We start from the raw sequence: 16,540 nt of genomic DNA, 5'->3' as shown, positions 1-16,540 counted from the left end.
TCTATCAACCTGCAAGATATTTATGGATTTCTTTGGCAGCCCGAGTTAGACTGAACCCCGATATATGACTGTGGAGACTTGAACGCAAATTGCAACAGCTGAGACTTCGAGACAGAAACCGGATGACCGGAAACCGAAGGGTACCTCTAAGATAGTTCATTATACGGATCCAAACGCGCAGTACTCTGGGACGAGCAAGGAAAAGATCCTCTAAAAGTTTGTTGATCTCGCCAGGGCGAGAAACTACATGCCAGAGCCGGCCGTCCGGGGGTTGGCTCTGGCCAACGACATGTCCAGCCAGGTCCAAGGAAGCTAGGATTAGGGTGGTTGTCTGCAATGACCTCGGGAGACAACACAGCGGTCTGGCGCAGGTTGTACCAATAAACCAGAGACTAGAACTAACACATAGGCCCTTGCAAATCCCATGCTTTGTTAAGTAAAATTCTTGTCAATAGCTCATGTGATTAACCGGTAGAAAGGCAGCCTAGCTAGCCATTCGCTACTATTCAGCTTCACAACTCATGATACTCGTTCTCCAAGCTTTTGTACAGGCGCAACACCAACAAGCCAAGCCACAAGAACTCCGAACCCCTGATCACTAATCAATCAATTAATCCGCCTTTCCGATTGCCGATATCTATCGCGGCGCTTGTCCCTCAACGAAATCCAGCGCCTGTTCTGTGCTCACACAGTTGATGTTGCTGTTCTTGTTCCTAAAAAGAACACCGTAGCACTTGTCGGCGACATGTACGATTTCCGGGCGGAAAGTGGTGCAGATAAATTGCGTGCCGGCCTCGGTAGAGATGGACTGCAGCAGCCCGGCAACTGCAGTACGGTACTGAGCGTCGAGGTTGGCATCCACCTCGTCAAAGATGACCATGGGACTGGGGTCAGTCTGCTGCAGAGCAAATATCAGGCAGAGAGCGCAAAGACCTAGGGGTCGTTGGTTACTCATCTAGCTAGCAAAAAGGGGTTCACTTGAGAACTTACTCTTCTGGCCACCCGAAAGTTGCTGGATGCGTTGTTGCTCGTCGAAGAGCTTCGAGTTGAACGAAACACTTATGCCAACGCCAGTGTAATTCTCTACGCTGCCACGTTGCTCCTCATCCGAGTCGTCGGGATCCATGCGCCGATCAGCCTTGCGTTGAATGACCAAACGGCCATGACCAGCTGGCACCAGCTTCTCAAAAATGGTAGCAAATTCCTTCGACACTTGCTTGAACGTGCGTTCGATGGCCTCGTCCTTGCGCTGGTCCAAGTGGGCGACCAATTCCTCGATGGATCCTTGCGACTGATCCAGCTCCTTGCGGCGCTTGAGAAGTTGGTCCTGCTGGTTGGTGAAGCTGTTGTATTGCTCGAAAGCCTTCTTGTTGACGTGCTTGTACTTCTTGAGCGCGTCGTTAACCTTCTTGAGCCGCGTTGCAATCTTGGTTCCGTTAGCAGGCACAAATCAAGCATAAGTTAGTAAGGCTGTACTAACGTTTTTCGCATCCAACCTCTCGTACTTCTCGAAAGCCTCTTCAGGCAACACGCCAAGATCCCGAATGTTCTTTGCACACTCGGAGGCTTTGGTAGTCAGCAATGCCTTCTTCTGTATGCTCTTCTCCATACGTTTCTGCTGCTTATAGATCTCTCTTGCGATCTCTTGTTGCTCGGTCTCTTTCTGGGACTTTTGCTTCTCTAAACTTCCGATCTTGGACTCTGCGGCATCAATCTCTTGTTCGTTCGCCTCAAGTTTGCTCTCAACTGCAGCAGCCGCGGCCTGCGCCTTCTTAAGGCCACGCTTTGCTTCCTTGAGACTTCCACTGCCGCCACCAGTTGCAGACTCGAAAGCTTGACTTGTCAATTGGTCGAGCTTAAGGTGGAGATTCGACCGTAGCTCCACCTCAAGAATCTGCTTGCGACTCTCCATTTCGCGTCGACTTTTGCTGACTTCGCTCCATTGTTTCTGGAGATCTCGGACGGACTCGCTAAGGCTGTCAAGCTGCCGCTCCTCGTTCGCCGTCAGCGCTTTCTTAAAGTCTGAAGCCAACTCCGCCTCGTGAGCACCGAGATTATCGCCAAAGTCCTTCATGTTCTTGTCGACAGCGTCCCGCCTTTGGATGGCAGCCTCGAGACGATCTTGCTCCCTTCCTAATTGACCAACCTTTGCGTTCAATTCGGCTTTGAGGGGCTCATAGCTATCGTCCATGTGGCGCAGCTTTTGCTCGAGCTTGCGAGACTCGCCCAGTGCTCGAGTGATTTCCTGAGCCTTCAGCTCAATCTGCTTTTGGATGTCGTCGGCCTGACTCTGTAGGCGTTCGTACTCATCCCGCCACCTGTTCACTGCGCGTACAGCTTCCAGCCGTGACTTCCGTCGGTCGATGAAACCACCCGTCAAAGCACCTCTCTTGTTCGCTGTGTCACCATCAGGAGTGATGGCATCGATATTGTGACTTCTAGCGTACTGAGCAGCCACAGTCAAGTTGGGACAGACGATGGCCTTGCCAAAAACTTGCTGGAAAGCCTTCTCATACTTGGGATCATATTGTATCTTGCTGAGCAGAGGAACCGCATCGTTGGCTCTAGGCATATTGACGGGCCCTATCTTGAGTTTTGTGAGCGGCATGAAGGTGATTCGGCCGCCATAAGTCTTCTGGAGATGCTTTCCGAGATACGTCGCTGTCTCGTCGTTGTCCACAATGTAATGGAATAGGCTAGCACCGGCGATTTGCTCGGTAGGCAACCGATATGCCTCGCTCACATCTAGAAGCTCCGCAACTGTACCATAGGCGCCAGGAATATCCCTCTCGCGTTTGAGTCGGCGGATGGTCGCAAGGCCGCGAGACGTTACGCCATCCATGGTGTGTGACAGTTCGCGCTCAGCATGATCTCTCTCTTCTCGGGCATCTCTTACAATCCTCTCCAGCTTCTCTTCTTCTCGCTGGAGCAGCTTCCGTTCTTCGTTGAGCTTGTCGTAGTTGTCCCTGGCATTCGTTCTTTCTTCATCCAGCTCGTGTCTGGCGCCTCCAAATCCTTCGTTCTTTGCCCGTAAACTGGCGACCTCCGTTTGAAGTTGCTTGATGGACGCATGGACGGCCTTTACTTCTTCTTCAGCATCCAAGCGATTCGCCTTCTGCTGGCTCAGCGTAATGTTTAGTTCGTCAATCTCTTTTTTCAACCACGCATCTCGCTCAGCTTTGTTTCTGAACTGGCTGCTGCGAGTCTGCTTTGTGAATAGGCGTTGGCGAGATGCTTCAGTCGTGTCCAGAGTCTGCTTGATTTCGGCCTCCTTTTGCTTTCTCTTTTCAAATTCCGGGATGATCTTTGCAAGCTCAGCCTCCTTAGCCTTTATGGAAGCCTTCACCTGGTTCAATCCGGTATCGTGCTCCTGCCTTGCTTGCTCCTGGGCGGACATGCTATCAGAGAGGCTTTTGACCGCCAACTCGGCTTTGGCTCTTGCTTTGGCACTGTCCCGTCGATCCTCGTCTAGTTGTCGGCGATCGATGCGTAACAGCTCCATCTGCTGTTGCAGCTTGTGAATCTCGGCATCCAGTTGGGCAATCACCTTCTCGCCGGCGCTGTAGGCCTCACGGTTCTCGTCCGTATCCTCAATACCACCTTGACGAGACTCCTCTAGTTCTTCCAGAGCTTCCTGGACCGCCACTTGCTCCTTGTGGTGGTATGCGTATTCCAGACAACGGCGCTCGCGGTCCTTGTCTTGATAACCTCGCAATTCCTCCTTCTCTTCCTCCAATTCGCTAAGTCGCTCTTTGATATAGTCCAGCAGTTCGTCAATCTTCTCTCTCTTGTTGTTCGTCTCGGCCATGATTTTGAGCGATTCTGTTCTACGCGACTCATACGAATGCGTACCGGCAACCTCCTTCAACAAGTTCAGTCGATCCGATTCTTTCATATTGGTCAAGGCAGTGACGCGACCCTGTGGCACGATGTAGTACGGATTTGAGCTCGAAAACCCGGCCGCCTCCAACAGACTCATGACTTCTTTCCTCGTCTGCACTTTCTTGTCGACCGAGTATTCGTCCTTCTTCAATCCGATCGTGCGTCGCAGGACTACCTCCTTGTTACCGGTGGGGAACCGCTCGTCGCTGTTGTCGAATATGACTTCTACGTAGGCAGACATAACTGCCGACCCGGAGCCCTCGTGCAACAGAGCCTGTCGCTCCTCGCGACCCAATTGCGTGTATGCATCGCTAAGAACGAAACGGATAGCGGCGAAGAAGTTGCTCTTACCCGAGCCATTGCGACCAACAATGACGTTGGTGCCGGGAGAGAAGGGCTCGATGACCGTCTGGTCCTTATAAGACTTAAAGCCTTGAATAATTATTTGTTTTATGTCTGCAAGTCCTGAGTCAATCTTTTATCCAAACCGAAAGCTCGAGCTCGAAGTGTTCGATCTTTCTGGAACATTGCCTACACGACGGGTGGATAGATGATATGGTTGGTATCGAGGTAACTTACTGCATTTGCGTTAGTAAACTCTTCAAGGCACTTATGGGAAATGAAGGGCTGAAAATTCATGAGTTTCCAGCGAAACATGCTATACATACCACATGATGACAATGTCTGTCCAGGAATCGGTATTTACCGGTCAAAGATGAGCTCCATGAACCTTTCCCCAACACGCGTTTGGACGCAGGTCGCTGCTGGTGGGCAGCTCGGTGATGGTCGCAGTATCAATACACTACACGACAGCCGTCGCGTGCAGTGGCAGAGTTGATTTCCGTGATTTGTAGCTAATGCGACGAGTTTTGGTGGAGAGGGAGATATTGGGCGCGGTGACACGGTACGCGTTTAATGGCGTGAATATCGCGGGGGGAGTTGGATATTTTGCCTGCAACAGGCTTGGGTGGTCGGTTGCAATTGCAAACCACCCGGACTTGAGCCACACCCCAGGCCGCGCGACTTTCACTGATCAGACTGATTTGTGGCTTGACTGACTGAGCCTCAAACTGGACAACTCAAAAACTCAAACTTTGATAGTGGGCAGTTTCAATTCTACGGGTAAGAAACATTGTGCATTGCAATGAAGTTTAACAATTTGGATAGAGGTGTTTGAAACCTGTTATTAACTTCGAATTCCCCAAGGTCAGCAGGTCTAGGGTTCAAATACAATTTTAGCTCGCTACGTGTTAAATAACGTCAAAGTCGTGCTAGTCCAAACTAGCAACTTAGGATATCCGACCTATGTAAATTGAGGCTGCTTCTTATACATCCGGAGATTCATTCCATTGCTAGACTGTAGGCAAGTCAGTCATGTAACATGCCTAGGTACCCGTTGCATCGCGAAGTACTTGAGTTATCGCAAACTTCTGATACTTAGTGGCCAGGACCCGTTCTACGTTCTACGTCGGCTCATTCTAGAACTAGTTCAGTTGTTCTAAAAGTTTAAAAAAATCGTGTCTTGCGATTTCGTCTAGCAAATCTGACCAAGTAAATAGTAGACAGAACAAACGGCGCACCAAAGATGAAATAACGTGGAACAGGCCGATATTTCAGTGCAGTAGAAAGATATAAGTTGGTTGTTCCACCTGGGTGCGCCGTTTGTGCTTGGCTTGTTGACTTTGTGTATTATAAATGGGCCAGTTTGAATATTCCCATGCATGAGGCGGCTCAATTATTTTACAATATATATACCCGTGCCACGCCCCACCTTTTTTGATTTCGCCGAAGCTCACCAACTAAAGTTGGTGCTGGACACCAAGTTCGCCAGGACACCAAGTACGCCAGATTTCGCAAACATCCATCATTACACTACCATTTAACCACCAAAACGACGAAATTTTCGAGCTCGCGATGGCTTCACGTCTGTACGATGCCGTTCAATACGCCCTAGAACATCCGGAAGCCCCAAAAACGAGGGTGGCAGCTGCTTTCAAAGTCAAACGCGAAACCCTCCGCGATCGCGTCAATCGCCCTACAGACACCAAACAGCACGGCGGCAACAACAAGACCTTTACCAAAGCCGAAGAAAAGGCTCTTTGCAACTACATTGATCGGCTTGATCGAATCAATCTGGCTGTTCGCCCGGAGTTTGTTACAGAAGCTGCCAATCTGATCCTTTTGAAGCGGCTTCGGGCAACGGATAGCGAAGGCCGGCCGATTGAAATCCCTACAGTCGGTACGAAATGGACCACGCGCTTTCTAAAGCGTCATGGATACTTCCATCGAACGCAAAAACAGCTTCAAGCTGAACGTCAATCTGCTGAGGACGTCGAGTCTATAACGCTCTATTACGAACGGCTTCGGACGGTTATTCTAGAAAACGGGATTGGCCCTAATGATATCTGGAATATGGATGAAACTGGGTTCCGGATCGGAGTAGGCAAGAATCAGCTAATCGTAACCAAGCGGAAACGCGCTCACTACTTCGGCTTGCCAGAAAATAGGGAATCTGCTACTATTATCGAAACTATCTCTGCTGGCGGCGCTTCTATCCCGGCATTTATCATCCTTCAAGCAACTGTTCATATGGCTCAATGGTACCAACAAAGCCTCCACCCCGAAACGAAGATATGCCCAGTCGATACTGGGTATCCAAATGATGAGGTCTGCTTAGAGTGGTTAAAGCATTTCGAATACCAATCCAGAAAGTCGCAAAAGGGCCGTCGCCGTTTATTAATTATAGATGGCCACGGTTCACATCATACGAAGCAATTCATCCAGTTCTGCGAAGATCACGATATTATCCCCTTTGGATTGCCACCTCACCTTACCCATCTTTTGCAACCGCTAGACGTAGTGGTTTTTCAACCGTACAAACACTACCACGCAAAAGCGCTAGATCTGCTGGTTCGTGATGGCGTTCAGAACATCTCCAAACTGGAGTTTTTGTCAATTATCGAAAACGTACGCAAGTCTACTTTCAAGAGAAGTACTATCGAATCGGCCTTCCGAAAAACTGGCATCTATCCATTCAATCCTACCCTAGTTTTGCAGGAGGTCTATGAACGGCAAGCCAAAACACCTACACCATCACCACCACCTCATTCTTCCTCTATCGATAATACTCCGACTACTCTACGACAAATTCACAAAGTAGCTGTACATATCGAGAACTCCCTTTCGGACCCTGAGCTTGGTCTTAGCCCCGAATTCGCCACCAAGCTAAATCGGTTTATCAAAGGGTCCCTGATCAACGCTACGGAGCTGGTCCAAGTTAAACGGGATCTTGGCCGCACCAAATACGCCGAACGAGTTGCAAAACAGCGCCGATCAATGAAGAACTATCAACTTCAATCCGGAGGAGTTTTATCTGTTTCAGAAGGCCGGGAAATGGTCAAAAAAAAGGTTGAAAGTGAAGTCGTCAAGGCACAACGGATTTTGGATAGCCATAACGAACGTATAAAAAAGACCGCCAAGAAGGTCTTTTCAGAAGCAGCCAAAAAGTCCAGGCAATGGCGAAAAGATGGCAATTTGAAGCCAGCAGAGATTGTAACTACAGGTGGTGTGGTTAAGCAGCTACGTCGATTTTAGTTAATAGCAGCTATTTTTGCGAAATCTGGCGTACTTGGTGTCCTGGCGAACTTGGTGTCCAGCACCAACTTTAGTTGGTGAGCTTCGGCGAAATCAAAAAAGGTGGGGCGTGGCACGGGTAGTTTTAGTCCCTTGACACTTGATCGACAGGTCCATTCAACGTGGAAGTCATGCGCGTGGCCCCACGGTATGGCGCTAATAAACCGTTGCCGGCAGTAAAAACTGGAGATTTGCGACGGCCACTGACCCCATTAAGTTTTCGCAGCCGAGCTGCTCTGGTATAATTGTCCGTCTACTGGATTGTTAAAATAGAGCTGAGAGAACCATGCTTCGGGATTGTCTTTCTCCTACGTTCGGCATGGTCAGGTTCCCTGGAATATCCCGAGTTCGTACATCATCGATGTATGATACCATGAGGCTAAGCACAGCTGCAATGTGCAATTACAGGCTTAACTTCGCCGTTGCCCTGGAAGTACATGCTTCTTTAGACTTCATAGCTGCATTTGCCAAATTTCCAGCCCCTTCAGATAGTGGTTCATGGTGGTCCGTAACCATGCGTTCTACACTTCTAAGTACCTCATGAATGAAGCTCTATAGCAGAGCGTATCCATGGATATCTCGAACGACGACGACGTGTAGGTATCAAGGCTGGTATTGGTGAATTGCCTCATTGGGGCTAGTGTTTCTTACCAAATTAGCTCCCTGCAAATGTTGCAGTGATACCAGGCTGTTGGCATCTACGGCGCAGAATTTGATTACCGCTCAGCAACAGTGCAGCCTTTATGTGCCGCAAGGGATCACTCTCGCCTCTGAGCCTAGTTGGTGCGACAGTGGGCTGGGATTTGATATGTGCTTAGATTGTGTGCCTAACCTAACAACATGCCTGCTTGACCATAACAAGATATTCTCATCGAGCCGTCCGTGAGAAAGCCTCGGGAATCGTGATCCTCAAATAGGGTTGGTGATTGATCATAACCTTATGCGACTGTTGGGAATCAGCTCGTAAATTCGCAGACGCCACCCACCATTGACGTGAGTGCATATCAACGATGCTAGCCCATATAGAAATATGAATACTTATATCAGTAGGGAGGTTGGCCTCCCATCATACATGTCAAGATATTAAATGTTGAGGGCAGCTGCAATTGTTTTTGAAGCAAAAAGGCTACATTGATCACATATTCCCAGGTCGAGAAGAGCCCGGTGGACCCATGGCAACATGTGACGCTAAGCCCAAACAGTCGCTGGCCAGCTGTCGTTGGCAGGACCTGGCCGTCTGTCGGCTAGGAGCTTAGACCTTGTCCTTCTTTAACTCAGAAGGGGCCCCCAAAGCAGAAAAAACGGCCTGGCTCAACGTGTATAAAAGAACATATTAGAGCTGGCCCCCCTCGAAATCCAAAGTCGTCGTCAGACCGCACCTGCATCCCGCATTTGACACAACGCCCGCCTGCAACCCGGCCACTCCTGCCATTGGACAACTTGCGCACGCTCCACGTCCGACCTTCAAGAGGTGTAATTGCTTCACTTGAAGCTCGAGGTGTCCCATCACCAAACGCCACTTATCGAGGTTGAGCTTGCATTTATTCATTTGCGACGGTCCTATTGGGGTGCATCGTCTTCTTTTGCATCGATTCGGCCATTACCGACGTCGAACCCGTGAGGACTTGACGTACCAAAACACGAAGGGCAGAAAACGCCAAGCCTCAGGTTTCAATACACCAATTTACAGGGTAAGTGCACACCCAAGCTTCTTTCGCTCACCCGTTGGTCCTGCTCCACCCCACATGCCATCCCCTTCTCACTATCGCAACACCGACCATTCACGTCGAATTTTGACCTCGTCCTCCTGTTGGCTGAGGCTGCAACGCACCATATGCCGAGGGTCGATTTTAGGTGTGATCGCCATTCGTACCGTCCACATTGGTTGAGTATTTTGTCCGAGCTATGCAGATTTTAGACATCTCTTCTGCTCATGATCCAGATGTTTACAGATCTAAAGCCAAGCCTCACCAGTCGTATCTGGTACATGGGGTGTAACGCGCTGCTCGTTCCATCGTGCAACCTTGCACGCAGTGCCATCCATCATCACCAGCCTGGTCACTTCTCCCTTGCTTGATTACCCGGGAGAATGTTGCTAATTCAAACCTGAAGAAGCCAGCGGTGGTTGCATCGTGTCTGTCTGACACATGCAAATGCTGGACCATTATGACTCGTGCCTTCACTCTTTCACCACTGCTACTCCATCCATGCTTTCAGCCCTGTAGCCGTTTTAGCGATGTTTGTTTTCCGGGCAGTGGTACTAATGGAACGGTGAAGATCAGGTAGCGAAATGAACCTCCATCGGGTATAGGCCAACTGCCTCGGTGTGAAGAAATAGCCAAGATGGCATCCAGGTAAGCGTGGTCACCTATTCGTGCCACGAGATGTTAGCTAATACAAATGCAATAGATTGGATCGTCTTGTGACGTGAGTGTCATGTTCAGCTTGCAACTCTTATTCCTCCAAAAACAAAAGTCGCCGTCCGGGGCTGGCCATATCGATTACCTGATGTCAATGACACCCGCTAACATACCACAGGATCTTAGAAACGGGGAGTACTAAGCTGATAAAGGACACCGCCGTGAATCAGTTGGCAGATTGGCAGAAGCAGCAACCTGAGGAGCTTTTCAATCTACTCTCCCGAGTCGTGCCTTACCTTCGACACAAGGATTGGGACACGAGAGCTACAGCTGCCAAAGCGATCGGCAAGATCATTGAAAACGCCCCTATCTATGATCCCAACGAAGACGAAGATGCATCGCTAGCCAAGAAGGAGGAGCTAGCTAGCGAAAACGGTCATGTCAAAAAAGAGGAAGAACCTGACGTTCTGCTCCCTTCTGACCAGTACTTTAAGCTGGAAACTTTAGATCTACCCATGATCCTCAAATACGGCCGCGACTTGTTGCGTACGGGCAATGTTGACTACGGACTAGCTAGTCTCGAGCCACAGGCTCGACTGGCCCATCAGAAGAAGACGCTCATTGGCCGGCTGGGATTGTTGGGAAGAAACTTCGAGGATGAGGAGATCCCAATCACAATTGAAAAATCCGCGAGTCCAATGACACCTCAAGATGCCGTCAGCCACAACGGGCTCGGGCGCCAGGACAGCATTGCCAATTTGGGACCGAGTCAGCCGACCGAGGAATCCGGCTTGAGTGCGAGGCAACTCAACGTCCTGAAGCGGAAGCGGAAGAGAGACGCCCAGAAGGCAGCGCAAGGCAAGGGAGGCTTCGGCGATCTTTCGATACGGCGTTCCTTCACCGCAGGGTCCGACGGAGTTGAGTTGGACATGCCAATGCCCGATGCCGACTCCAAGAAGAACGGCAAGACTGACTACTTTAATCTCGAGAGGCCTGCAGACGTTGATGAGGACACGAAGGTGGTCTCGGAGTTCAAAGGCCCTGTAATACCCATCAAGTCAGAAATAGAGGCACAAGACGAGCTCCAAGGTGCGGAATGGCCCTATGAGCGTCTCTGTGAATTCCTCAAGATTGACATTTTTGACCCGCAATGGGAGACCCGTCACGGTGCCGCACTCGGACTCAGAGAAATTCTGAGGGTGCATGGTGCCGGCGCTGGCCGATTGAGAGGCAAGTCCAGAGCAGAAAATAGAGAGCTCAACCGAATATGGCTGGATGATATAGCATGTCGGCTTTGTTGCGTCCTCATGCTTGACAGATTCACGGACTACGCTTCGGACACTTCGGTCGCTCCCATTAGAGAAACCGTGGGCCAGACACTGGGTTCCTTTTTGAAACATGTGTCTCCGGGGTCCGTCTATAGCATATACACGATTTTATATCGCATGGTTATGCAGCAAGATTTAGGTTTGGACAGGCCGGTGTGGTCTGTGTGCCATGGTGGCATGGTCGGCCTGAGATATGTCGTAGCCGTACGGAAAGACATGTTGCTCCAACACAACGATATGATTGATGGCATCGTCGGTGCGGTCATGAAAGGACTCGGTGATAGCGATGACGATGTTCGGTCGGTTAGCGCTGCGACACTAATTCCAATGGCTCAAGAATTCGTGAGCTTGCGCCCTTCGGCGCTGAACGATTTGATCAACATTGTCTGGGAAAGTTTGTCTAGCCTGGGCGATGATTTGAGCGCCAGCACTGGCAAGATCATGGATCTTCTTGCCACTCTCTGTGGGTTCCCCGAGGTACTCGAGGCCATGAAGTCATCTGCTGAGCAGGATGATGAGAGATCATTCAAACTTTTGGTCCCACGATTGTACCCTTTCTTACGCCATACCATTACTTCAGTTCGCCTTGCCGTCCTCAAGGCTCTGATGACATTCGTCAACCTGGGTCAAGAATCACTGGGCTGGCTAGATGGGAGAACCCTTCGACTCATCTTCCAAAATCTCCTGGTGGAGCGAGACGTCAATACTCTGAATATATCCATGGAGGTTTGGACATCACTCGTCGGTTGCCTAGCCACAAACCCAGAGCTTCTCGCACAGGAGTTTAGCCCGCATATCGACGCACTTATGCATCTCACCCTGCATCCAATTGGTGTGTCGCGAAACCCGATCCCAATGAACGGCATGCTGTTCCAGAAGCCCTCTGGTGGTACTTATTCCATGCCAGGGATGCCAGGGATGCCACAGCCCCCTTTGCGTAAAGGTTCCGAACCGGAAGGCAGTGAGAGAGCCGCAAAAAGGCGTAGGAAGTCAACTAAGGTCGATGACACCCCGGCGACTACACACTCTCATGATCTTGATGGCCATATGATGCTAGGCGACGTGGATCTTGTGGGCATGGAAACCCTCGTTCGATCTCGAGTATCAGCCGCGAAGGCCATGGGCCACATTATGTCCAAAGTCTCGTCGGCAGCATTGGAAACATATGATGCCACCTTGGTCCCCAGCTTCTCCTCGTCATATGCGTCAACACAATTGACTGCATGTGTTATCATTGACGAGTTCGCCAAGAACAGAGATCCTGGCTTACATCAAGAGATGCGATATGTTGGAGAGCTGCAAAAGATTATTGATTCCGAACGCCCATCTCACTATAGAGACCTTGTCAGTTACGTCCAGAGGGTGCGCTCGCAGTGCTCACAACTACTCAACCTCTTCAGAGACCACGGAAAGGTGTCTCAAAGCAAGCTGCCGGCCCTTCCTGTCGTCGTCCAGGGCGAAGCGGATGCGGGACCCAGTGCTTTCTCGCTCTCCATGGCCGAAAAATGTGTTGGCGATGACTACGAACGGTTGAGAAAGGCAATGGCACCTGCACAACGGTTGATAGCGACAACCGACTTGGCCGAGGCCCGCAAATCGACGCTCTCGGCCATTGATGAGGCCAAGGCCATCAAGGACTCCCGCGATATTCGGATCAAGGCGGCGGCCGCCTGTGCACTTATTTCCATGATGGTAATGCCCAAAAAGCCGAGCCCTCTCATCAAGGGCATCATGGACAGTGTCAAGCTCGAGGAAAACCAACTGTTGCAGAGCCGATCTGCCGAGACCATCTCGCGACTCGTACAATTATTCACCACCAAGGGGCGTCGTGGGCCTGCAGACAAAGTCGTCGCAAATCTCGTCAAGTTCTCTTGCATGGAGGTCGCCGAGACGCCCGAGTTCCCCGTACACGCAGCTAAGACCGACTGCATCTTGTCCATGCAGAAGGAAGAAGATCGAGTTGACCATGAAGATGCTGAGAAATGGGCACGTGAAGCTAAGGCTGCACGTATCACGCGACGAGGAGCGAAAGAAGCGCTCGAGGTACTCAGTCGGTCCTTCGGCGCCGCAATTTTCGAAATGGTGCCGAGCCTGAGGGCTCTAATGGAAGTTCCCTTGATCACAGCTTTTTCCGGGGACCTGCCTGCTGAGGCGAGGAATCCCGGGCTAACACTAGGCCAGGAGATTGTTGATGCCATGTCAGTCGTTCGCACAATGGTGCCTAACCTCCATGAGTCTCTCCATCCATTCGTCATGCAGCAAGTGCCTCTTGTTATCAAGGCGCTGCATTCTGAATTGTCTGTTTACCGTTATATGGCTGCGAAGTGCCTTGCTACCATTTGCAGTATCATCACGGTTGAAGGCATGACGGCTTTGGTAGAGAAGGTTCTACCATCCATAAACAATCCTCTCGATCTTCACTTCCGCCAAGGTGCCATTGAGGCCATCTACCACTTGATCGCGGTAATGGGCGATGGTATTCTGCCTTATGTCATTTTCCTCATCGTTCCGGTCTTAGGTCGCATGAGTGATTCGGACAATGATATCCGATTAATCTCCACAACGTCTTTTGCTACTCTCGTCAAGCTGGTTCCTCTCGAAGCGGGCATACCCGATCCGCCGGGTCTCTCGGAGGAATTACTCAAAGGCAGGAATCGGGAACGCACGTTCATTGGTCAGCTCTTGGATCCAAAGAAGGTCGAGCCATTCACGATTCCCGTAGCCATCAATGCTGAGCTACGCTCATATCAACAAGAAGGCGTGAATTGGCTCAACTTTCTCAACAGGTATCATCTACATGGTATTCTGTGTGACGATATGGGTCTCGGGAAGACTCTTCAGACGATTTGTATGGTTGCCAGTGACCATTACAACAGAGCTGAAGAATTCAAGAAGACTGGCGCTCTTGACGTGCGAAAGCTCCCATCACTTATTGTTTGCCCCCCCACGTTATCGGGACACTGGCAACAGGAGTTGAAAACTTACGCCCCATTCCTGACCGTGACGGCTTTTGTCGGTCCTCCCGCCGAACGTAGGGCAAAGGCGTCGCAATTCGCCACCTCAGATCTGGTCGTCACTTCGTACGAGGTGTGCCGCAATGATACGGAATTCCTCGAAAAACAAAATTGGAACTACATAGTCCTCGACGAAGGCCACTTGATCAAGAACCCCAAAGCAAAGATCAGTGTTGCAGTAAAAAGACTGCCCAGTAATCATCGCCTTATTCTCACTGGCACGCCTATCCAGAACAACGTGCTTGAGCTGTGGTCTCTGTTTGATTTCCTCATGCCTGGATTTCTGGGAGCGGAGAAGGTCTTTCTTGATCGCTTCGCCAAGCCCATTGCTGCTAGTCGGTTTAGCAAAGCTTCTTCTAAGGAACAGGAAGCGGGCGCGTTGGCTATCGAAGCTCTCCACAAACAAGTGCTTCCATTCTTACTACGTCGTCTGAAGGAGGAAGTCCTCGACGACCTCCCTCCGAAGATCCTTCAAAATTACTATTGCGATCTCAGTGACCTGCAGAAGAAGCTATTTGAAGACTTCACCAAGAGGCAGGGCAAGAAGCTTAGCGAACAGGCCGGTCGGGAAGATAAAGAAGCGAAGCAGCACATCTTCCAGGCTCTACAATACATGCGCAAGCTTTGCAACTCTCCGGCGCTTGTCATGACCCCCAACAACAAGCTTTACGACGACACGCAGAAATTGCTCGCCAGGCAGGGGACAAGTATTGATGATCCTATGCACGCACCTAAACTCACAGCTCTGAAGGATCTCCTCGTCGATTGTGGCATAGGAGTCGAGGGTATGGATTCTAATGACCCGCTTTATCAACCTATCAAGCCTCACCGTGCACTGGTCTTTTGCCAGATGAAAGAAATGCTCGACATGGTTCAAAACACGGTCCTCAAGCGCATGCTTCCCTCGGTGTCTTTTCTGCGTCTCGATGGCTCGGTCGAGGCTAACAAACGACAAGACATCGTCAATAAGTTCAACAGTGACCCGTCGTATGACGTTCTGCTCTTGACCACCAGTGTGGGCGGTCTGGGTCTCAATTTAACAGGAGCTGACACGGTCATCTTCGTGGAGCATGACTGGAACCCGCAGAAGGATCTGCAGGCTATGGATCGCGCTCACCGAATTGGTCAGAAGAAGGTTGTCAATGTTTACCGATTGATCACGAGGGGTACTTTGGAGGAGAAAATCTTGAGGTAAGCACAAGCACACTAATCCACGGGGCGGGGTTGCTAATTTTTGCCACAGCCTACAAGCATTCAAAATTGACGTTGCCTCCACCGTCGTGAATCAACAAAACGCCGGCTTGGGCACTATGGACACTGACCAAATCTTGGACCTGTTCAACCTGGGTGATTCAGGACCCAGTCTCATCTCGGACAAGCCCTCGGGAGGAATCGAAGGGCGTGAGGAAGATATGGTTGATGTGGAAACTGGGGACGTTCGAGCTCCAGGCAAGAAGGCCTGGGTGGACGACCTGGGTGAACTTTGGGATAACCGCCAGTATGAAGAGTCTTTCGATCTTGATGGCTTCATGAAGACGATGCAATAAGGGATGAAGCCGATTGAACGTCACGAGGGGAGCGGAGGTGGGCCACGCACGGCTGCGCGGACAAGGAAACGCCATGTTATATCATTAACCTAGTAAGGGGCGCTGCGAAGCATTTGGCGAAATGGATGCATTCATGGCCTGCTGCTGAATATGCAGGCAAGTATTACACAAGTATACTTGACTACCCCTGGGTTTCGTGACATTGCATGTGTGTCAAACCAGGCGGCTCCATCTCCCAGTCCGGCATATGAGCCATGAAGCTCATGCGCTACTCACATGTAGACATCTACATGATGTGAGGGTGGCAGGCCTCTTCGGTGGGTATTCTGCCCACGTAACCCTTTCTCGTTGGTCAGACCACGCCAATAATACTGCACCCTTCACATGTATGACGGCCTTGTGTGTATGCCTATTTCTCCTTGCGCTTTCCCGCCTTCTCCGGCGGTGACGTTTGTGGTGGCCCTTAACTCGGAGCAGAGGTGATTCTGACCGAGTGAGGCAAGTTAGGTAGGCAGTCCAAAGTAGCGGACAACAGCGACTTCTCGCCCCACGAGTCGAGGGAAAACAAAGCGCGACTGGAGAAGTCGAGGCCGAAGTGGCTGCTACTACTACTCCTACATCCTCCTCTACACGGCAACAGGTTTAGATTTGGAGTAGATAGCCGACAGGCTCCGCAAAGCCGCAACTTGTCTTGTGAGGATTGAACCAGAGTCGGTACTCGTGCAGTGTTAGTCTTAAGCCAGGCGACGACAGGATGCGATGGTCTACAATGGACC

General features: G+C 50.6%; 2 protein-coding genes across 2 annotated transcripts; one reads left to right on the top strand and one right to left on the bottom strand.

Annotated features, from left to right (window-relative positions):
• Window positions 1–301: 301 nt before the first annotated feature.
• On the bottom strand, window positions 302–4,867 carry BCR38DRAFT_384166 (RecF/RecN/SMC). The gene is made up of 4 exons (XM_040857455.1): window positions 4,552–4,867; window positions 1,481–4,338; window positions 991–1,426; window positions 302–933 (listed from the first exon to the last, which is right to left on the bottom strand). Exons 1-4 carry the CDS (start codon window positions 4,553–4,555, stop codon window positions 638–640), a joined length of 3,594 nt encoding a protein of 1,197 aa, XP_040719742.1. The 5' UTR covers window positions 4,556–4,867; the 3' UTR covers window positions 302–637.
• A 4,991-nt stretch (window positions 4,868–9,858) lies between these two features.
• On the top strand, window positions 9,859–15,764 carry BCR38DRAFT_480958 (uncharacterized protein; the record flags this gene model as incomplete). The annotated part of the gene is made up of 4 exons (XM_040863327.1): window positions 9,859–9,869; window positions 9,925–9,942; window positions 10,054–15,408; window positions 15,461–15,764. The coding sequence occupies 4 exons, from the start codon at window positions 9,859–9,861 to the stop codon at window positions 15,762–15,764; spliced, it is 5,688 nt and encodes a 1,895-aa protein (XP_040719741.1).
• Between the last annotated feature and the right edge of the window lie 776 nt (window positions 15,765–16,540).

Source organism: Pseudomassariella vexata (genome assembly GCF_002105095.1).
Source record: "Pseudomassariella vexata strain CBS 129021 chromosome Unknown BCR38scaffold_2, whole genome shotgun sequence".
In the NCBI taxonomy this organism is placed as follows: domain Eukaryota; kingdom Fungi; phylum Ascomycota; class Sordariomycetes; order Amphisphaeriales; family Pseudomassariaceae; genus Pseudomassariella; species Pseudomassariella vexata.
Note: the sequence above shows the minus strand (reverse complement) of the source record. Positions and strands in the feature narration are given on the sequence as shown.

Coding starts and splice junctions, on each gene's coding strand:
- BCR38DRAFT_384166 (XM_040857455.1), bottom strand. Junction 1,427..1,480: donor AGAGGTTGGATGCGAAAAAC/GTTAGTACAGCC, acceptor AACGGAACCAAG/ATTGCAACGCGGCTCAAGAA. Junction 934..990: donor ACTTTCGGGTGGCCAGAAGA/GTAAGTTCTCAA, acceptor AACGACCCCTAG/GTCTTTGCGCTCTCTGCCTG.